General features: G+C 41.2%; 1 protein-coding gene across 1 annotated transcript in view; it reads left to right on the top strand.

Annotated features, from left to right (window-relative positions):
• sorcs3b (sortilin related VPS10 domain containing receptor 3b) overlaps positions 1-16322 on the top strand; it is a 125358-nt gene that overhangs the window by 62375 nt on the left and 46661 nt on the right. Inside the window, exons 6-7 of the mRNA XM_072436846.1 lie at positions 13226-13290; positions 14455-14573. Of these exons, the coding sequence (XP_072292947.1) occupies positions 13226-13290; positions 14455-14573 (184 nt within the window). The remainder of the gene's footprint in view (positions 1-13225; positions 13291-14454; positions 14574-16322) is intronic.

Genomic DNA, 16322 nt, shown 5'->3' with positions numbered 1-16322 from the left:
ACTGATTCTAATTTGACGCAATTCGGACTTTATCTGCGCAAACGGCAGAAATGTTAAATTTGGGAGATTTCTGAAATTCTAGCTACAGTTTGCGGCTTCGCCGCACAGAGACCGTGACAGGTATCAATGTAATTTGAATAACTTTTGATGTCCCACTCCTCAGTAGCATTTTCACCAAATTTCAGCTTTTTAGGGCCAACGCCCTGGGAGGAGTTCGTAAAAGTACGACGTTTGGAAAAACTCCTGAGTCATGTTTAGCCATTTTTGAAGCAATATGGCCGACATTTGGTTGGGCGGACGGCGTTGCCGTAATAATATTTTTTACTTCTCTTGTCACCATCTACCTCTGCGCCAAATTTCATGATTCTACGATCAGATTTTTTTTGGGTCATTTCCCATCTCTTTTCATCATTTTTGGTACATTTGGGGGCGCTGATGCGCCAATTTTTTTATTTTAGAAAAGGGAAATAGCCAGAATGTAGAGAGGCACGATTTTTAGAGGTGTGCAAATTTTTGTGACTTTTCGTCAATGTTCACTGGGTGAAAAATAGGGGGGTTGGTCCCGAGAAGAAAGAAAGAAGAAAGAAAGAATTAAAGCCGCAAGCGGCATCCAACGGCCCTCGCGGGCCGCCGGCCTTCCGACTCTGCGCTTTCGACTTGATAAAGATGGCGCCCTTATTGTGTTGAATTAAAAAAAGAACTTGACAGACGGAGACACATTGGACATGGCCAATCCAGTGCAAATCAACACAAGTGTCAGTCAAATTTGCTGCTCCGCTGCACAGAGACCGTAGCACTTAGAATATAAATATGGATAACTTTTGATGCCCCGCTTGTGTAGATGATATTTCCCAAAGTAAAGCTTGATCGAGCTATTGCCCACGGAGGAGTTTGTTAAAGTGTGAAGCATAAATTTGAACATTTCATAGATTTAGCGTTTTTCCCATTTGTGACAGTATATTTGCAGCTCCACGGCACAGAGACCGTAGCACTTAGAATCCAAATATGACTAACTTTTGATGCTTCCCTTGTGTAGATGATTTCCCCCAAATATGAGCTTGATCGGGCAATCGCACTAGGAGGAGTTTGTTTAAGTGTGAAGCGTAAAAATGTGGTCATTTTAGAGATTTCGCTGTTTTCCCATTTCTGACATATATTTGCGGGTCCGCCACACAGAGACCGTAGCACTTAGAATAAAAATATGGATAGCTTTTGATGCCCCGCTTGTATAGATGATTTTCCCTAAATATGAGTTTGATCGGACAATCGCCCTAGGAGGAGTTTGTTAAAGTGTGAAGCGTAAAAATGTGGTGATTTGAGGGATTTCGCGATTTTCCCATAAGGATAACATGGGATATTTCTGTCATGGCTACGGTTACGCTGCACAAAATATGACTTTGTCTCTCATACTTTTATGATCAGGATGGCAAATTAGAATTTTGTGCAAAATATCATGTCATTTGGAAAAACTCTATTGTTTATAGGCCACTCTGAAGGCCAAATAGTCAGAATTCTGGGAAACGTTTGAGGCTCCGTCGCACAGAGACCTTAAAAGCTATCCTTAAAATTTGGATAACTTTAGATGCCCCACTTGTCTAGAGGACGTACACCGATTTTGAATTTGGTGGGCAAAACGCACTAGGAGGAGTTCGTCAAAGTTTGAAACAGAAAAATGTGGATATTCGAGAGATTTAGCGGTTTTCCCATAGGGATAACATGGGAGATTTATGTCATCGCTACGACTACGCCGTAAAAATTAAGGCATTTGTCTGATAGGCTTTTTTGATCGGGACGCCAAAATAGAATTTTGGGTAAAGTTTAGAAAATTTTGGTAAAACTAATTTTTGACCTTCAATGTTAATTTAAAGGTCACTCTGTAGGGGGCGCTATCGCGCCCATTTCAATTTTGTCAGCCTAAACTGGTCCAAACTAGAACGTTTAACAACTGATTCAAATTTGGTCCTAATCGGACTGGTTTTGATCAAATGGGAGCAATTTTTAGATCTGCAATATTCCAAAATAAGTTGTCCAACTTTGCGGCTGCGCCGCACACAGACCGTAAAAGGTATCTCAAAAAATTGGATAACTTTAGATGCCCCACTTGTCCAGAGAACGTACGCCGATTTTGAAGTTGGTGGGCAAAACGCCCTAGGAGGAGTTCGTCAAAGTTTGACGTGAACAAAATGGCTAACACAGCGTGTTTTCATTTTCAAAGGAAGATGGCGGCCATAGGGTAAGTCTGGGGGCGTGGCCACAATGATTTTTTTTGTTTGTCCTCACGAGAGGAATGCGTGTCCCGAATTTCGTAGCTTTACGTCAAAGTTGACCTCGGGGCGTCTCTCATAGGCGCAATGTATTTTGACTTTTGTCGGTGGCGCTGTCGCGCCATTTTTTAACGAAAAAAAAAATGGCCCAGAAAAAAATTAAATTTTTCGCCGATTCTGAATTTTGGGCAAAGTTTGGTGAGTTTTTGAGCATGTTCAGGGGGTCAAATTAGAGTTCAAAGCGATGAAGAACAAGAAAAATTAAAGCCGCAAGCGGCATCCAACGGCCCTCGCGGGCCGCCGGCCTTCCGACTCTGCGCTTTCGACTTGATAAAGATGGCGCCCTTATTGTGTTGAATTAAAAAAAGAACTTGACAGACGGAGACACATTGGACATGGCCAATCCAGTGCAAATCAACACAAGTGTCAGTCAAATTTGCTGCTCCGCCGCACAGAGACCGTAGCACTTAGAATATAAATATGGATAACTTTTGATGCCGCGCTTGTGTAGATGATATTTCCCAAAGTAAAGCTTGATCGAGCTATTGCCCACGGAGGAGTTTGTTAAAGTGTGAAGCATAAATTTGAACATTTCATAGATTTAGCGTTTTTCCCATTTGTGACAGTATATTTGCAGATCCACGGCACAGAGACCGTAGCACTTAGAATCCAAATATGACTAACTTTTGATGCTTCCCTTGTGTAGATGATTTCCCCCAAATATGAGCTTGATCGGGCAATCGCACTAGGAGGAGTTTGTTTAAGTGTGAAGCGTAAAAATGTGGTCATTTTAGAGATTTCGCTGTTTTCCCATTTCTGACATATATTTGCGGGTCCGCCACTCAGAGACCGTAGCACTTAGAATAAAAATATGGATAGCTTTTGATGCCCCGCTTGTATAGATGATTTTCCCTAAATATGAGTTTGATCGGACAATCGCCCTAGGAGGAGTTTGTTAAAGTGTGAAGCGTAAAAATGTGGTGATTTGAGGGATTTCGCGATTTTCCCATAAGGATAACATGGGATATTTCTGTCATGGCTACGGTTACGCTGTACAAAATATGACTTTGTCTCTCATACTTTTATGATCAGGATGGCAAATTAGAATTTTGTGCAAAATATCATGTCATTTGGAAAAACTCTATTGTTTATAGGCCACTCTGAAGGCCAAATAGTCAGAATTCTGGGAAACGTTTGAGGCTCCGTCGCACAGAGACCGTAAAAGTTATCCTTAAAATTTGGATAACTTTAGATACACCACTTGTCTAGAGGACGTACACCGATTTTGAGGTTGGTGGGCAAAACGCACTAGGAGGAGTTCGTTAAAGTGTAAAACATAAAACTAATTTTTGACCTTCAATGTTAATTTAAAGGTCACTCTCATTTCAATTTTGTCAGCCTAAACTGGTCCAAACTAGAACGTTTAACAACTGATTCAAATTTGGTCCTAATCGGACTGGTTTTGATCAAATGGGAGCAATTTTTAGATCTGCAATATTCCAAAATAAGTTGTCCAACTTTGCGGCTGCGCCGCACACAGACCGTAAAAGGTATCTCAAAAAATTGGATAACTTTAGATGCCCCACTTGTCCAGAGAACGTACGCCGATTTTGAAGTTGGTGGGCAAAACGCCCTAGGAGGATAGTAGAAAAAGCTTCAGTTGTAGTCATCTGGACTCAGTTTGAAAAAATAGACGTTTCGACTCTCATCCAAGAGTCATTGTCAATAACAGAATTTAGGTCGAGAACTCTCTTGTGTAGAGGCTGTTTCGTCTCACCTATGTAACGTTCTTTACAACTTTCTTCACAAGAGGCTTTATCAGCACAGAAGAAATACTAGTTCAGGTCCACAGAGTGCCGTGCATCTCCATCTTGAAGCCTCTAATCACTCGTTTGAAGACGGTGAGGTGAAGGTTTTAAGCAGGGAGAAAAGATGGTTTGAAAGAGGAGTCAAGGAAGCTATTTTTGTTAAAAAAGAAAGACCTTCTTTAAACAGAAATGGAGGGCTTAGGTTTCATCTTCCTGTTATTTATAATGGGATTCTGAACCCCTGGAAAGGTAAAGGACATTCAGATGCTAATCAGGTACTCAGGGTGGTTGAGCCAGGGTCTCACAAAGACAAAGAGGTTTCTAACAGCCCATTAAGATTCTGAATAGGCTAGCTCGGTAGATACAAGGGGGAGTTTCTGTTGAAACAAACAACTCTTTCTACTTCAGGAAGGCTCCTCCCAATGGGCGGGTCTTACCACAGAACAGTATTAATATCGGAGTTCTCGACCTAAATTCTGTTATTGACAATGACTCTTGGATGAGAGTCGAAACGTCTATTTTTTCAAACTGAGTCCAGATGACTACAACTGAAGCTTTTTCTACTATGGAACACGCCTGGACGAATGAGGGATTACACCGACATATGCCCTAGGAGGAGTTCGTCAAAGTTTGACGTGAACAAAATGGCTAACACAGCGTGTTTTCATTTTCAAAGGAAGATGGCGGCCATAGGGTAAGTCTGGGGGCGTGGCCACAATGATTTTTTTTGTTTGTCCTCACGAGAGGAATGCGTGTCCCGAATTTCGTAGCTTTACGTCAAAGTTGACCTCGGGGCGTCTCCCATAGGCGCAATGTATTTTGACTTTTGTCGGTGGCGCTGTCGCGCCATTTTTTAACGAAAAAAAAAATGGCCCAGAAAAAATAAAATTTTTCGCCGATTCTGAATTTTGGGCAAAGTTTGGTGAGTTTTTGAGCATGTTCAGGGGGTCAAATTAGAGTTCAAAGCGATGAAGAACAAGAAAAATTAAAGCCGCAAGCGGCATCCAACGGCCCTCGCGGGCCGCCGGCCTTCCGACTCTGCGCTTTCGACTTGATAAAGATGGCCCCCTTATTGTGTGTTGAATTAAAAAAGAACTTGACAGACGGGGACACATTGGACATGGCCAATCCAGTGCAAATGAACACAAGTGTCAGTCAAATTTGCTGCGCCGCCGCACAGAGACCGTAGCACTTAGAATATAAATATGGATAACTTTTGATGCCGCGCTTGTGTAGATGATATTTCCCAAAGTAAAGCTTGATCGAGCTATTGCCCACGGAGGAGTTTGTTAAAGTGTGAAGCATGAATTTGAACATTTCAAAGATTTGGCGTTTTCCCATTTGTGACAGTATATTTGCAGCTCCACGGCACAGAGACCGTACCACTTGAAATCAAAATATGACTGACTTTTGATACCCCGCTTGTGTAGATGATTTTCCCCAAATATGAGATTGATCGGGCAATCGCCCTAGGAGGAGTTCGTTAAAGTGTGAAGCGTAAAAATGTGGTGATTTTAGAGATTTCGCTGTTTTCCCATTTCTGACATATATTTGCGGGTCCGCCACACAGAGACCGTAGCACTTAGAATCAAAATATGGGTAAGTTTTGATGCCCCGCTTGTGTAGATGATATTCTCCAAATATGAACTTGATCGGACAATCGCCCTAGGAGGAGTTTGTTAAAGTGTGAAGCGTAAAAATGTGGTGATTTGAGCGATTCTACGATTTTCCCATAAGGATAACATGGGATGTTTCTGTCAACGCTACGGTTACGCCGTACAAAATATGACTTTGGCTCTCATACTTTTATGATCAGGATGGCAAATTAGAATTTTGTTCAAAATATCATGTCATTTGGAAAAACTCTATTGTTTATAGGCCACTCTGAAGGCCAAATAGTCAGAATTCTGGGAAACGTTTGCGGCTCCGTCGCACAGAGACCGTAAAAGTTATCCTTAAAATTTGGATAACTTTAGATACACCACTTGTCTAGAGGACGTACACCGATTTTGAGGTTGGTGGGCAAAACGCACTAGGAGGAGTTCGTTAAAGTGTAAAACATAAAAATGTGGTAATTTGAGAGATTTTGTGGTTTTCCCATAGGGATAAAATGGGAGGTTTCTGTCATCGCTACGACTACGGCGTAAAAATTTAGGCATTTTTGTGATTGGCTTTTGTGATCGGGACGGCAAAATAGAATTTTGGGTAAAGTTTAGACAATTTTGGTAAAACTAATTTTTGACCTTCAATGTTAATTTAAAGGTCACTCTGTAGGGGGCGCTATCACTGCCATTTCAATTTTGTCAGCCTAAACTGGTCCAAACTAGAAAGTTTAACAAATGATTCAAATTTGGTCCTAATCGGACTGGTTTTGATCAAATGGGAGCAATTTTTAGACCTGCAATATTCCAAAATAAGTTGTCCAACTTTGCGGCTGCGCCGCACACAGACCGTAAAAGGTATCTCAAAAAATTGAATAACTTTAGATGCCCCACTTGTCCAGAGGACGTACGCCGATTTTGAAGTCGGTGGGCAAAACGCCCTAGGAGGAGTTCGTCAAAGTTTGACGTGAACAAAATGGCTAACACAGCGTGTTTTCATTTTCAAAGGAAGATGGTGGCCATAGGGTAAGTTTGGGGGCGTGGCCACAATGTTTTTTTTTTGTTTATCCTCACGAGAGGAATGCGTGTCCCGAATTTCGTAGCTTTACGCCAAAGTTGACCTCGGGGCGTCTCCCATAGGCGCAATGTATTTTGACTTTTGTCGGTGGCGCTGTCGCGCCATTTTTTAACGAAAAAAAAAATGGCCCAGAAAAAATAAAATTTTTCACCGATTCTGAATTTTGGGCAAAGTTTGGTGAGTTTTTGAGCATGTTCAGGGGGTCAAATTAGAGATCAAAGCGCTGAAGAAGAACAAGAAAAATAATAATAATAATAATAATATTTTTAGCAAAAACAATATAGCCGTTTTTACTATAACAACAAATGATACATCGTTTGAAAGCTCTAAGCCTTCCCGATGCCGCCATGGGGTGGAATTATCATTACGAGCGCTTACGCGCTCGTCACTCCCTATTCCGTCGGGATGCCCCGCCCACTCCCCATAGACTTCCATTGATTTGAGCAGATACAAGCATGGCCCATGCCTGCGGCATGGATTCTCGCATACGGGACGATGCCAGGAGGGTTTTTGGAGGAATGCAGCGCTTCGCGCTGCTGTTGTCAACAATTAGTGAATGGGCTACGCCCATTCACTAATTGTTGACTATTTCTGTCATAGCAGGAGTAAGTATGCATGATCCATGCCTTCGGCATGGGCTAGTTCACTGTACTTGCCAGGGGCGACGGGGCGACTTTGTGTTTTTGGCCCTCTATACAGTAATAATGTTCAATTTTTGCTTATATTTTTGCTTACATGCTTATATGCACGGAACATGCAAGATATGGGGAACGTGTTCGTGAGCTACTTAAGGGGATGACTTCGCGGTCGTCATCCCAATGTAAAGTGCTCGTTTAGTGCGCACTTTTGCACGCCCGTTTACAACGGTAATGTTCCATTTTCCTACTACTAATTAGTATGCACGGGGCGTGCATGAGTGAAGGAGTGCGTTAGTGAGTGTTTGGAAGTGGGCGAGCGCTTCGCGCTCGATTTCGTGCGCACTACGTGCGCACTTTCGCAGCCGTGCTTCGCACGGCCTTACGAGATTAATAGGCCTCTCGCCAGCTTGTGGCGCTCGGGCCTAATAATTGTGATTTCAATAATGAGCTAAAACATCGTGACTATAATTTTTGCCATAATCAAGCCGCCCTAGATAGACAAATAATCAGCGAGCAGATTACAGTTTCCCCAATAAATTGCTGACACTGCCGTAATTGCCAACCTTCATGCTGCTGTAACATAAATATGTACCATTTCTGAGCGGCCCATTGACTATACATTGCCGTGGCGATGGGGCAAGGCAGCGCTGAACAGTGATTGAAGCCATTTGCATAATCACAGCCCTCCTGACCTCGCGTGGTCAAAAGTATCCCACGACCTTTCTTTCAAAAACAAAATGGCTCCACCGCCGTGAACCGTAAAGCAATGCAAGGCTTATTACACTCCTGTCACGTAGCACGGCGGCGTGAATACTGTCCCCTTGTACGCCATAGCACAACACGCTGTTTTGTGTTCACTGTCATTTAACCATCACAATTGCACACGGAATATTGATGGAAGACACTTTGTACCGTGTCTGTCGTAGCGTATGTCGAAGCCGGGGTAATCGTAAATGCCATGAGGGAAGGATAATGCATGCAGGATGGATGTGGTTAGCTCTATACACGCCTGAAACAGCAAGACGTTTACAATGAACAATAGCACTGTAAGGTGCAACAATGCATTATGTACGCTCTGGGAAACACAGACTTCAGTTAAACTTGTATAGGAAGCGACAGCAGCAGTTTATTCTGTAAGGTTATGGCTGTTTGAAATCCTTAAAATGTAAGTTAGAACTACTTAAAGTTTACTGAATGTTGATACTTTTCTGATCCACTAGATCTGTCCTATGTTTGAAAAATAAGTTTATGAATGGACTTAGTCTCAGTAGATAAAGAGCAACTATGTTCATCCTATACAGTACCTCCTATACATACCTCTGTTTGCACAGCTAGTTTTGCACTATTCTGATCTCATTGTTTACAACATATTGTATTTAAATCACTTTTATTTTAAACATTTAATTTAATGATAATATAATATAACTATAGCCGCAAGCGGCAATGATCGGCCCTCGCCACGCCGCCGCCACGCCGCAATTGTCCTTTTAGTACGCCTACTGCTGAATCTGTGACGCTGTCACATCTTCTCCCCTTTGTTTTACCATCAAAAAGCTATTTTATTTTGAATTCTTGGCAAAATGTGCGGCTTTGCCGCACAGACACCGTGACTCTTTGAATAAAAATGTGGATAACTTTTGATGGTCCACCCCTGAAGATGAGTCTCACCAAATTTCAGGTTAATATGTCTAACGCCCTAAGAGGAGTTCGTGAAAGTCTAAAGTGTAAACATGTTCTGGCGATTTCCCAATTGGAATAACATGGAAGTTTTCGGTCATCGTTACGGCAAAGCCATAACAATTATGACATGGGTCTCATTGACTTTTTTGATGGGGATGCTAAAATTGAGTTGTGTGTCAAATTTCATATAATTTCGCAAAACTAAACATTTAACCTCCATATAAAATCTGTAGGGGGCGCTGTGGCGCCAAATTAATTTATTTCACTTCAAGTAGGTTTAGGGCAAAGAGTTTAACAACTGATTCTAATTTGACGCAATTCGGACTTTATCTGCGCAAACGGCAGAAATTTTAAATATGGGAGATTTCTGAAATTCTAGCTACAGTTTGCGGCTTCGCCGCACAGAGACCGTGAGAGGTATCAATGTAATTTGGATAACTTTTGATGTCCCACTCCTCAGTAGCATTTTCACCAAATTTCAGCTTTTTAGGGCCAACACCCTGGGAGGAGTTTGTAAAAGTAAGACGTTTGGAAAAACTCCGAAGTCATGTTTAGCCATTTTTGAACCAATATGGCCAACATTTGGTTGGGCGGACGGCATTGCCGTAGTAATATTTTTTACTTCTCTTGTCACCATCTACCTCTGCGCCAAATTTCATGATTCTACGATCAGATTTTTTTTGGGTCATTTTCTATCTTAATGCATTTTTGGTACATTTGAGGGCGCTGACACGCCAATTTTTTAAATTTTAGAAAAGGGAGATAGCCAGAATGTAAGGAGGCACGATTTTTAGAGGTGTGTTAATTGTTGTGACTTTTCGTCAATGTTCACTGGGTGAAAAATAGGGGGGTTGGTCCCGAGAAGAAGAAGAAGAAGAAGAAGAAGAAGAAGAAGAAGAAGAAGAAGAAGAAGAAGAAGAAGAAGAAGAAGAAGAAGAAGAAGAAGAAGAAGAAGAAGAAGAAGAAGATGAAGATGAAGATGAAGATGAAGATGAAGATGAAGATGAAGATGAAGATGAAGAAGAAGAAGATTAAAGCCGCAAGCGGCATCCAATCATGGACTCAGATCACAACAAGCTCTGCCCACTCAACCATGTTTAGCTCTTCCAGCTCCTGGACATTATGGGGGGTCGGATTGACTGGCGGGGGCGGAAGGCGGCAGGTCCGAGCACGCAGCAGAGACGACTGGCTCAACGACACACGGCATGCACGCGGCATCCAATGAGTGAATGGGCTATGCCCATTCACTAATTGTTGACTATTTCTGTCATAGCAGGAGTAAGTATGCATGATCCATGCCTTCGGCATGGATCATGCATATCAGGCTCGGGCCTAAATATTCCGATGCGAAAACAATGTTTCCCATTTTTCAAATATCATAAACTATACATTTTCGGAAAGCGCTCGCGCTTTCCTACCTCATGGTGTGGGTCCCTGGTCACTGACGGGTACTTTCGATAATTTTGAGTGGGCTCCGCCCACTTTGTGTTTTTGGCCCTCTATACAGTAATAATGTTCAATTTTTGCATTACATGCTTATATGCACGGAACATGCAAGAGATGGGGAACGTATTCATGAGCTACTTAGCGCAAATGAGTGCTTTATGAGCACTCATTTGCGCTAAGTAGCTCATAAAGCACTCATGAGTGCTTTATGAGCACTCATTTGCGCTTTACATTGTAAAGTGCTCGTTTAGTGCGAACTTTTGCACGGGCTTCTTCCGTTTACAACGGTAATGTTCCATTTTCCTACAACTAATTAGTATGCACGGGGCGTGCATGAGTGGAGGAGTGCGTTAGTGAGTGTTTGGAAGTGGGCGAGCGCTTCGCGCTCGATTTCGTGCGCACTATGTGCGCACTTTCGCAGCCGTGCTTCGCACGGCCTTACGAGACTAATAGGCCTCTTGCCAGCTTGTGGCGCTCGGGCCTAATTATTTATTTTAGCATTTTTACTAATATTATGAATATACATTGTTTTATTTTGCATCTTAACGCTGATCCTAGTTTGTGAATTGTTCACTGACAATGTCACTAAAACTGATTCTGATTCTATGGTTCATTAAACCAAAAGTTGAATAATCTTAAATAATGCCACTAACATTGAAAGTGTGATTAGTTATCCGTGTATCAAATAGTACTGCAGTTTAAGTAGAAGTACTATGCATATGAGGCCACATGATTCAAAATGATCAAACCAGAGGACTGAAATAACTGTGGACATTTATAGAATGGTGAATTTCCCCTTGAACTTAAACATCGGACACTGTTTCAGATGGGATGGATACACAGGGGGACAGACGCCTGACATTTTATTTCCTATTTTCATTTCATTTCCTTTTCACTCTCTGTTTGTTTTTTACGGTAAAAGAAAAAAAAATCAGAACATGGTCTTAAAGTTTAGTTTTTGTTTTTTCAGATGCCTTGGCTTTTTTCTTCATGTTGTATAATTTCATATTTCAGTTGCACAATGTTATGTTTGTCTGAAAACCAAATGAAACACCAGAACATGGCACAAGGAGTCTATCTGCTGCTGCACTGAGAGGTGAAGCCTTTAAATGAGGTTCAAACAGGCAGGAGCCAATCAGAAGAGAATAAGACTTACATTACTGATGATGTCATGCATCAAGAGGGAGTTTGAGCCAATGGAACAAAACTAAATGAGCAATAATCCTAAAAAAGAATGAATAAACTAATGAATGAAAGAAAAAAGAAAGAAAAACTACAACAGTTTAGCATAGATTTAGTTAGTTAAAGCAACATGGTGTAACTTTCTGAATGTGGCTCATTACCTGCATGATTCTACAGAACTAGAAAGTTTAAGTGTCCAGAACGTTCTCAGTGAAGATGGAAGATAGAGAAGATAAAGAAGACAGAGTCCGGTCTGTGATGAAGCAAACCCGCTCACCGAAAGGAAACTTATCGATTAAAAACGATAATAATCCAAACAAATGCATAAGCACATTCAGCCATTTAAGTATTACCATTTTATTTGAAAGTTAATTGTATTCAAGTTTAGAAAAGCCAAAGATATCACATTTCATTGCTTGGGATTTTATTTGGAAATTATAAAAATATTCCCATCAAGACACTTTCAGCCCCACATATTGTATTGTCTTTATTGCAGCGGGTGGCCTCTTCTTTCATATTTCCAGAGCTGTATCTTTCTCTGAATCTGCCACGGAGCATCATAACCGTGTGTGTGATGTTTATGGCTTCTCTGATGTGTTCAGAGTCCTGCCGCTTTTCTTCCCTCTGGATTGAGACTAATTATCACAGGTGGAGTTGTGCGTTCACGTTGTTAGTGCTTCAGCTGAATGGAGCTGTCCATCCACAGTCCTCACGCTTCCCTTTTCCCTTTTCTTCTTTTATCCAAGCTCGCTCTCCCTTTTGAATATATAGCATTTCATCCCTAACCTCTGAAATAAACGGTTTAGATACATGAAGCGTTCTCCTAGCAGCAGAGAAAATGGCCTTCACAATAAAATGGATGACACAACATGTAGCGGTGACCAAGGACTGGACTGAAATGATTATGGATGTTCGCAAAAGGGACAAAATTACATAAAAACTCAATTTGAAAATGGACAAATTCTAAAGACTGCTGGACTAAGACTATTTAGATGTTTTTGTGTATATTGTATGTTCTCTCTCTGCGTCACATTCTTCAATTTGTTCTATGTACATTTTATTTTCTTTTTGAATGGACAAAATAAATCTAGCCACTAGGAGCCAATAATTACCATTCCGCTTTTGAGCATTTACCCTGCAACTGGATTGATGCTCATGTTCACTGCAGGCTAGTCCTTGTTAGCATTGCCGATTTGCCGTGATGATAAAACGTTGCTTATACCATGCTAATAAACTCACTTCTGCTAGGACTACTCTGAACTAAAATCATCTATGTCTTTCATGATTTGAAGGGTAAAAAAAGGACCTTTAAAGACTGTGTAATTGTCACTCGACCAAAACATCAATCAAGTATTCAGTAAATTAACACATTCCTATTTTTGTTTTGCTGGAAAGCGCTTGAATCGAATGAGAGAAGGAGACAAATTGCCTTCACTCCGATCAAAACAATTGTACATCAACCAAAATAGACCTGTCCTCCCATTCCTCCTGAACACCACCTCCTTTTCTCATCTCCTTTTGTTTACAGGGCTGTGATGGGCCTGGACAAAGAACCTGACGTGATCCACCTTGAAACGCGCATCTCCAAAAACCGTGAGTCCAAACCCTTGTCTCTTCTTCCTTCCCGCCTCTCGCCGGGGGACCCCCAAGGACCCCTCCGGCCCCTCATTTACAGCGAGGTCACCGGCGAGATGAGACCCGCTCCGGCTGCTCTGATTGCTCCCCCAAGTCTTGTAAAGCACAAAAGGCAGCTCTCAACAAAAGCGCAGAGTTTTAGAGGCGTGATGGATGTCGCCTGTTCTCTAATCTATCCCCAGTGTCTCGTAGACCCATCCGCGACTCCTACTTCTAAACAGCGCACATATTCCGTCAAAGCAATTATGGGGCTTTTCCGCGACACTCTTAAAAAAAAAAAACTCATTTTGTTCTTGCTGCGAGAGTACCAGAGTTGGAATTAGCATACAATTTCGGTTTTGTCTCACGAATCTGAACTAGGTCTCAGTTGAAAAGTCCCACTTCAAACGCCCATGTATTACTGGGTTAAATCTCCTTTCATTATTAATCCACCGCAGCCAACCTTCCAGTTTGATTCTCCCACTGAACTTGTACCACTGCTGCGGTACGTACTCCGGCTAATGATAGGGTATGTCCATTTTTATATAGACTTTAATGTTGATGCAGTTCTGTGTCGAAGAAGGGTTGTAGAGGTCTCTATTATGTCCACACAATCGCTCTTACGTGCAACAAAATAGAAGAGGACGAGGATATAATGGTGTAATTGGAAAAGAGTTGGAAAATGTAAGGATTATGTAGATGTTATACTAAGAAAACTGACTGGAAAAATGAGCTAGAGTGGGTACGTTATGCAGTGTTATTTGTGAAAACCCATTTATTTGTGTATTAAAGATTGGTTTGATACACAAACGTGGAGTCTAACGAGGGCAAAAGTCAGCCTTGAAAGAAACATTTTAGTTGCAGAACGTGTAGAAATGGAGCAAATGTTTCATTGTTTGTCGACGGACCTCAACCTGCTCATTTGCGGAGCTTAAGCTTATTTAAACTCAATAACGCCCACTTTTCCCACCAGTTGATGATGCTTCCATTGCCATTAGTCCAGAAGAGAAGCGGGTCTAGGTGCTGCTGTCTCTGGTGCTGCGCGTAAACCACCACCTGCTCGTTTTTCACTTTTATATGTGGGCGCGTGGTGATCAGTTTTCATTTTATTTGCCGCAATAACCATGTGATCCCCCTGCACAGGTGCCCAGTACGTGAAGTGCCGTGCCCAGCGATGCAGCGAAGCCCACCGACAGTACCTGTTTCCTGGACACGTCGATACCAACTCCATGGTGGTGCAGGATGAATACGTCTTCACCCAGGTTTGCACAGAGATCTATTTTTCATTATTACTGTTGCTACATCCTCACACACATTTTGGTGTTGCAGGCTTTTTGGGGACATTACCTAGACTTCCATGCATTTCCTGTGGATTCAATTTAGGCTTAACCATAATTACTACTTGCCTAACCTACATTCTAATCTTAACCTATTTATTCATCTATTTCATTGTATTATTTTTTTTTTTTTCAGTATTTATATTAGTTGTTGTTTGTAGAATTTTGAGGCAAATAATTAATTTGATCTAAAATGTGGGAAAAGTGAATATTTTCCGGATACACTGTATTTCAACCAATAACTTTAAACCATGTTGATCTAATAATGAAAGATTTACATCATGGGGACCTGATTTTTCTAATAACCACGGCAGATTATTTGGAGCTCCCAATTTTTATTTCCAATACTGACACCACATTGTCTCATTTCACCAATAAAAATTGGAAGTTTCTCTACTTTCTTCTTCCAGTTTTCACTCTTTAGACCCAGCCACAGACCTAACAGTCTTGATGCATGTCTTTGTCTACATATCGAGTCCATACAAAAGTTTGCCTGTCAAATTATTATTATTTAGTCCCCACGATGTGTTAAATACCTTCGCACACACACAGCTCTCCAGCGTCTCAGTGAACTTCTGTTTTGCCTTTTTTCTTCCATCCAATCCCATCAAAAGCCATGTAATGATTTTGGCCAACACACCTGTTCCCCACGGGGCTAATGTGCTTTTTGATTATGTGGTCGCAGCCAGCGCTATATACGCTTTGCACACAGAGAGAAAAGTGCGAATAGACAAGGCTCGGCGTCCTTATACCTGCCGCGCATGACTTTGACTCCCATTAGACCGGGTCATTATTAGAAATTTAATTTTACGACGCCCTCTACTGTCATTGATTCTCATCCCACGGTTCAGTCACTTTTCTCATTCCTGGTCAACCTTGGTGGGTTCAGGCCAGTCTTTTAATGCAATAATAGCACTTTTGGTAAATAAGACTGTGAACTTTGAATGTCTTTGTGAAGCAGGTTATGTTTTGTCAGTGCTGGTTTGCCCCTTTTTAGCAAGTTAGTTGGCAAACAACAACATTAGGATTGAGTTCACTGGCAAAGGTGAAGGTTAATTTGGTTCTTTCACAGCTTGGGTGAAGTTTGTATCTTGTTTCTTAAATTCAGCAACTGTGAGATTCATTCGAGGATGCAAGATCCAGCCAGCAGGGGTCAGTAAAGGAACAAACCTGTCTTTGTGTACGTCTTTAGTATATTATCTATCTACAAGCGAGGCTTTGTGGGTAGATATTTAAGGCCATATTTCCATGACCGAGAAGTAAAAGAAAACTTAAGATAAGATAAGATGAGATAATCCTTTATTGTCCCGCATGGGGAAATTTCATTGATGCAACGCAGAAAGATACAGAGGTAGATACAGAAGAAAAGAACAGATCACTTATAGGAAGTTTGAAAAACACTCTCAGTAGAAGATCTCCTACAAACAAAAACTCCCATAGACAAAACCTCCCATTTCCCAACAAGGGATGGAGGGGACAAATAATAAAGATAAAAATAAATAAATACATAAATATATACTTACTAATAAATAAATAAATACATACTTTTTTGATTCTTTGTGAAATCGCTGTGAAAAGCAAAAAAAAAAAGTATAACATAAACGGTAAATATTACTAATTCCACAGCTCTGAACAAATTTTGAATTAGTACATTATTTATTTACTTGATCATAT

Source organism: Eucyclogobius newberryi, unplaced genomic scaffold (genome assembly GCF_026437365.1).
Source record: "Eucyclogobius newberryi isolate DKJ021-1_F unplaced genomic scaffold, fEucNew1.0.hap1 SCAF_8, whole genome shotgun sequence".
NCBI classification, from domain to species: domain Eukaryota; kingdom Metazoa; phylum Chordata; class Actinopteri; order Gobiiformes; family Gobiidae; genus Eucyclogobius; species Eucyclogobius newberryi.
Note: the sequence above shows the minus strand (reverse complement) of the source record. Positions and strands in the feature narration are given on the sequence as shown.